Below are 5,316 nucleotides of genomic sequence, written 5' to 3'. Positions count from 1 at the left end.
AAGAAGAAGAAGAAGAAGAAGAAGAAGAAGAAGAAGAAGAAGAAGAAGAAGAAGAAGAAGAAGAAGAAGAAGAAGAAGAAGAAGAAGAAGAAGAAGAAAAACTAACGCACCAGAATAAACTGTGATTCACACTAGGATGCAAGGGCGGTTGAACAACACCAATACCTCACGTTAACAGAATAGAGAAGAGAAACCATATGATCATTTCAACAGATGCTAAAAAGCATTTGATAAAACTCAACATTCCTCCAGGATAAAGACCCTCACAAACGAGGCAGTGATCCCAATAAAAGGGTATTGATGACAACACTATGGATAGGATAGCACTGTATTGGACAGGTGAAAGTCACACAGTTTTCCTCTAAGACCTGGAGCAAGACAGGATACTCTCATCCCTTCTATTCAACATATTGAATGTCCTAGGTAGAGCAGAGAGACCGTTGAAAGGAAATTCAGCTATCCCTGTTTGCATACAATAACATTTCATACACAGAAAACCCCAATGATTCCACAAAAGCCTTTAGTGAAATATAAAACCAACATATAAAAGTCAGCATTGTTTCTACACTGACAGCGAAGTCAAAGTATCTGGAAAAACAATCAAGGACGTCATCACATTCATAACTCAGCAAAAGAAAGTAAAAGATTAGGAATGAACTTCGCAATATCAGGGCAGGAGGTATAGCTCAATGTTACACCTGTCTATCACACACAAGATCCTCCGCTGGCTCCTAGAGCCACACACACACAAATACACAAACACACACATGCACACACACAAATAATTGACTTCAAATATAAAGCTATACTATGTTCATGGATTAGAATCAACAATACAGTTAAAATATCCATAATACAAAGAGTGATCTGAAGATCAATGTGATTGCCATCAAAATAACAATGATATTCATCCTTACAAAATCAGAACAAAGTCTAAAATCCACACACAAAAATAAAAGGTTCCTGAATAGAGAGATAAAGCAATTCTGAGAAACAGCAAAAAACCTAGAGGCATCATACTGACTTCAAAGTATACCACCAAGTTATCATCAATAGAAGTGCACAGTCTAGCATAAGAGAAGACGGGTAGTGATGGCACACACCTTTAATCCCAGACCTTGGAGTGAGAAGCAGGCAGACCTGAGTTCCAAGTCAGTCTGGTCTGCAGAAGGAGTTTCAAGACAGCCAGGATTACACAGAGATACATTATCTTTAATAAAACCCCAAAGACAAACAAATGGCCAATGGGTACATTAAAAATATTCCACATCAATAATAAAAAAATGCGAAGTGAAATCAATCAGGACCAGAAAAATGACTCAGTGGGCAAATACGCTACCACAAAAACATGGTGATATGAATTCAATCCCTGGAAGGCAGAGGATCAATGTTGCAAAACTGTCCTCTGACCTCTACACACACATATATCAGACACAAAATAATAAAGTCTTCTACACCCAAGTACCTTCTGTTAGAACAACTATAAAAAACACAAACGATAACCACTAGTAAGGGCAGAGAAGAAGCAAATTCTTCACACTGATGGTGGGAATGTGAATTAGTACAAGCACTGTAATAAACCTATACAGGGTCCTCAAAATGAGAATGAGATCTTCCAGAGTCTTCTGTACACTACAAGAGAAGGAACACACTCAAGTCTTCTGTATAGCAATGGTGACTGTGTTACTGAAAATGTTCAAGATGTACTGTTTCCATCACAAAGATAGTGATGTGAGACACTGTGTCAACTAGCCACACTTAAGGGATTGTACAACACACATACTTTTACACAATAGGCTGTGCGTGATAAATATATGCAACTGTGTAACAATTTGTAAAATGAACTTTTAAAGTCTTTAAAACAAAAGTTGTTTGGTCTTTGTGAAGCCTCTGCTCTTTTTTTATGCTTAGTCAAAAACATGCTTTGGGCCAGCAAGATGGCTCAGTGGGAAAAGATGCATCTGAGTTTGATGTCAGGAACCTGGAAGGAGACTCCAAAGTTGTTTTCTAACTTCTGCATATGCACCGTAAGGGGTGCACGCATGCCGTGCACACACAAACATGCTTTCACTCAGCCCTAGCGGCAGAGATTCAGAGAGAAAGTCTATTCTATCCTTCAACTAACAGAAGCTCTTTGGAGTCTGGCAGACTACTGTGCTACCCTTTTGCAGATTATTCTCGTTTTTCATTCACAAAACATAAATCCAAGAGTCACTTAGTCATACTAAGGACCTACTGCTGCATACAAGGTTGCATGTTAAGTGTTAGAGACATAAATGAAAAGAAAAAAAAACTCAAGCTCAGTAAGCAGACAACTCACTACGGCCATGAAGCCTATGAGACTCCCTCCCTCCTATCAAGGTAGGTACTTAAGGGCAAGACTTTTCAGCGCTCTGGATCTGTAGAGGCTCAGGCCAAAAGCAGAACATTTCAAATTAGGGACAACCAGAAAAAACAGGACAAAACTATTATCCCTTGACCTGGCCTCTGAAGCACATAGTGTTCTGCCCAGCCAGTCAGACCTTAGCGCTCCTCTATAGCTGGACATCACTGCTGCCACCACACAATAATGCCTCCCTCCGTAAGCAAACTCTGCATCTTTTTAAGCAAAAACGGGAATTGGGCATTTTAGATCAGTTACAGGACAGTTCTGAGTACCCCTCAGTACATGCCTGCTGTAGGGGTGTGCTCGGTTTTCTCACATAAACCCTCACAGCTGTACAAGAGAAGCATTGATCCCAACGTCACAGATGAGGAAACAGTTTTCAAGGTTAATTTACTCAACATGACAGCTGGAACTCAGTAACAAGCTATTTGACTCCACATCCAGACTCTCGGCCACTATGCAAAACTTTCAAATATCAATTTTCTTTCCCTTTTTTTCTTTAAAAGTACTTATTTTATGTGTGAGCACTAAGTGGCAATCTCCTGCAGATAACACTGACCACACTCTGGTAGTGAGGTTTGGTAGCATGAGCCTTCACCTGCTGACCCCCCTCGCTGACTGTGCAGCCCAGACTGTCCTGATCCTCCCGCCTCAGTCTCCTGAGATTAGAGGTGCACTGCTTCAACATCAACTTCTCACTGTAATACAGCCACAATGTTTCCACCAACTAAAGAAGTTAGAAGGAAAGTTAAATGATACTAAACGGGACACACCTACATTGACTTTCACCACTTCAAATCATATCTCGATGTTACCTTTTCCCTAACAACAAACTAACAAAAAAACCCATACTCAAAACTTAGGTTGCACAGTGAACCCATCCGTTCCCCAAGCCCAAGAGGCGCTCTCTGAGAGCACCGCCCATCACATACCTCCAGCTCTACCGGACATCAAAAACACCCTGAATGACCACAAGCCTTAGTATAAAATGCTATTTATAAATTATGTGACAGAAAAATGGTGAGTACAAAACAGGAAGCTATAGGAGAAACACAGAAAGTAACTTTACTAACTCGTAAGGCAACAGTGACCAGCGTGTCATCTCCTTTGCTCGAGAAGGATACAACTTATGTATAATGTGAACCTTTTGCTCAAATACCAACGCGGCTGATATTTAGAACCCCCCCCCCCAAACACTCAACAGTGAACACACAGACTAAGACACCAAAGCAATGATCTAATGTGGAAAGGAAACTCCCCACCTCACGCACACTCAGTACTTTCCACGACTCGGCCGGTAAGACATCTTGCCTACCCCTTCCCACCTCTACTGTACGGGTTCCCACTAAGACATGTCCATTCCTGGAAACAAAGCTTCTTGGGAACGGGGAGTTCTCCCTTTATATTCCCCAGTGACCTAAGAGCATCTTGAATACACTAGGGTACTGCTAATAAGGGGTAAAATGGTTGAAAGGGGGAGGAGATCTTCAATGATAGGTACAGATAGGTACAAACTGAAGAAGCACAAACCAAGGGCAGGCAACAATCTTCCCCTTAGGTCTACAGAAGGTAGCCTCCTTCTAAGGACTTTTGTAAACATTTGTTTTTTAAAAGCAACAATACAAAACAAAAAAACTTGCTACAAGGTTCTCATTGTTAATCAACAAAGCTTCAGTCCATGCCAAAAGTAGGAATACACACAGGAGGAGGCACACCTCGGAAGGCTCGCATAAGGCGGCAGTTACAGATGCTTATTTCAATCTCTAAACACCCAAGTCCCAAAGGCATCATAAAGGTTGAGTCTGGATAGAATCCGGAAAGTTTTAAGTCTCTTAAAAAGATGTATTTATAAATATGTGAAATCAGAGAACCACTTAGTCCAAAGGCACTGCCAGCCTTTACCCTTCTGTACTCCCAGGAAGTCTACTTTGAAATACGTCAAGAAGTTACGTGGAGACATTCAGAATTCGTCCAAGATCCAGACCGATAACTCTCAAACTTGAAGTTAAAGCTGGCAGACCCATCACCCATAACTCATCGTCTCGACTCTTAAGTACCCTCTCCTACTCCCAAGGCTGCGACGACAGCGCATCGGCGTTTAAGTTCAATTTCCTGGCTCCGGCCACAATGTTAACCTAATTAAAGCATGTGGTCAACGTTCAGCATTTTCGGTGCGATATTTTGCATCCTTCTGGCTAGTACCCGAGTGGAGACAGCCGCACGGGCCCCCCGCGAGGCGACACCCTGTCCACCAGGCTCTAGCAAACGGGCAGGAAAAGCACCCCCGCGCCGCCCACGGACCCTACCGCGCGCAGGCACGGTCTCCCCTCGCCAGCAGCACTTTGGGCTGAGTCTGAGCAAGTCGCTCGTGTCAGCGCCACTTCCCCCCGGCCCGGCAACTCCGGCGCCCCCGCCCGCCGCTCGCTCGGGGGGCTGGCGCACGCTTCCCGTCCAGCAAGCGGGGCACCGAGGCCCGTGGGTCGGGGGCGCCACCGGGGGGAGGGGAGTACCTCGTACAGCTCCTCGGAGGCCATGGTGGGCGGCGCAGGGGCGCGGCGGGGTCGGGGCGCGGCACCCGGCGGCAGACACTTTGTTCCAGTTGGGTCCCTGCGTGGCCTGCGCTTCCTGCTCCGCGGCCGGCGCCGGGCGCAGTGCACGGACCAGCTTCGCTCTCCGGGCGGCCGGTGCGGGCCGGCAGCAGCGGGGTTGTGCGCAGGAGCAGCTGCGCAACGCGCCCTGGGCGCCCGCGCTCAGTGCCCGGCGAGCTGGCTGAGGCTCAGGCGCGGGCTCATCGCGCCCGCAAGGGGCCGGACGGGATGGGGAGGGCGCGGCGGCGGTGCGGGAGGTGCGCCGGGATCCGCGGCTCCCGGTCTCCGGTGTAGTGCAAAAAGCTTCCTACTTGCGACCGAAAAACCTGCCCCGGCTACTGA

At 45.9% G+C, this 5,316-nt stretch overlaps 1 protein-coding gene and 1 pseudogene across 1 annotated transcript in view; both read right to left on the bottom strand.

Moving 5' to 3' along the window:
• LOC106143952 overlaps nt 1–4,417 on the bottom strand; it is a 20,566-nt pseudogene extending 16,149 nt beyond the window's left edge.
• The window catches only part of Cdyl (chromodomain Y like), a 133,476-nt gene extending 128,468 nt beyond the window's left edge, over nt 1–5,008 (bottom strand). The window contains exon 1 of the mRNA XM_013349063.2: nt 4,897–5,008. Coding sequence (XP_013204517.2) covers nt 4,897–4,920 — 24 coding nt within the window. The 5' untranslated portion in view covers nt 4,921–5,008. The remainder of the gene's footprint in view (nt 1–4,896) is intronic.
• Nucleotides 5,009–5,316: the final 308 nt, after the last annotated feature.

The sequence above is a fragment of the Microtus ochrogaster genome, chromosome 16 (genome assembly GCF_000317375.1).
Source record: "Microtus ochrogaster isolate Prairie Vole_2 chromosome 16, MicOch1.0, whole genome shotgun sequence".
Taxonomy (NCBI): Eukaryota; Metazoa; Chordata; class Mammalia; order Rodentia; family Cricetidae; genus Microtus; species Microtus ochrogaster.
This window is presented reverse-complemented; position numbering and strand designations above follow the sequence as displayed.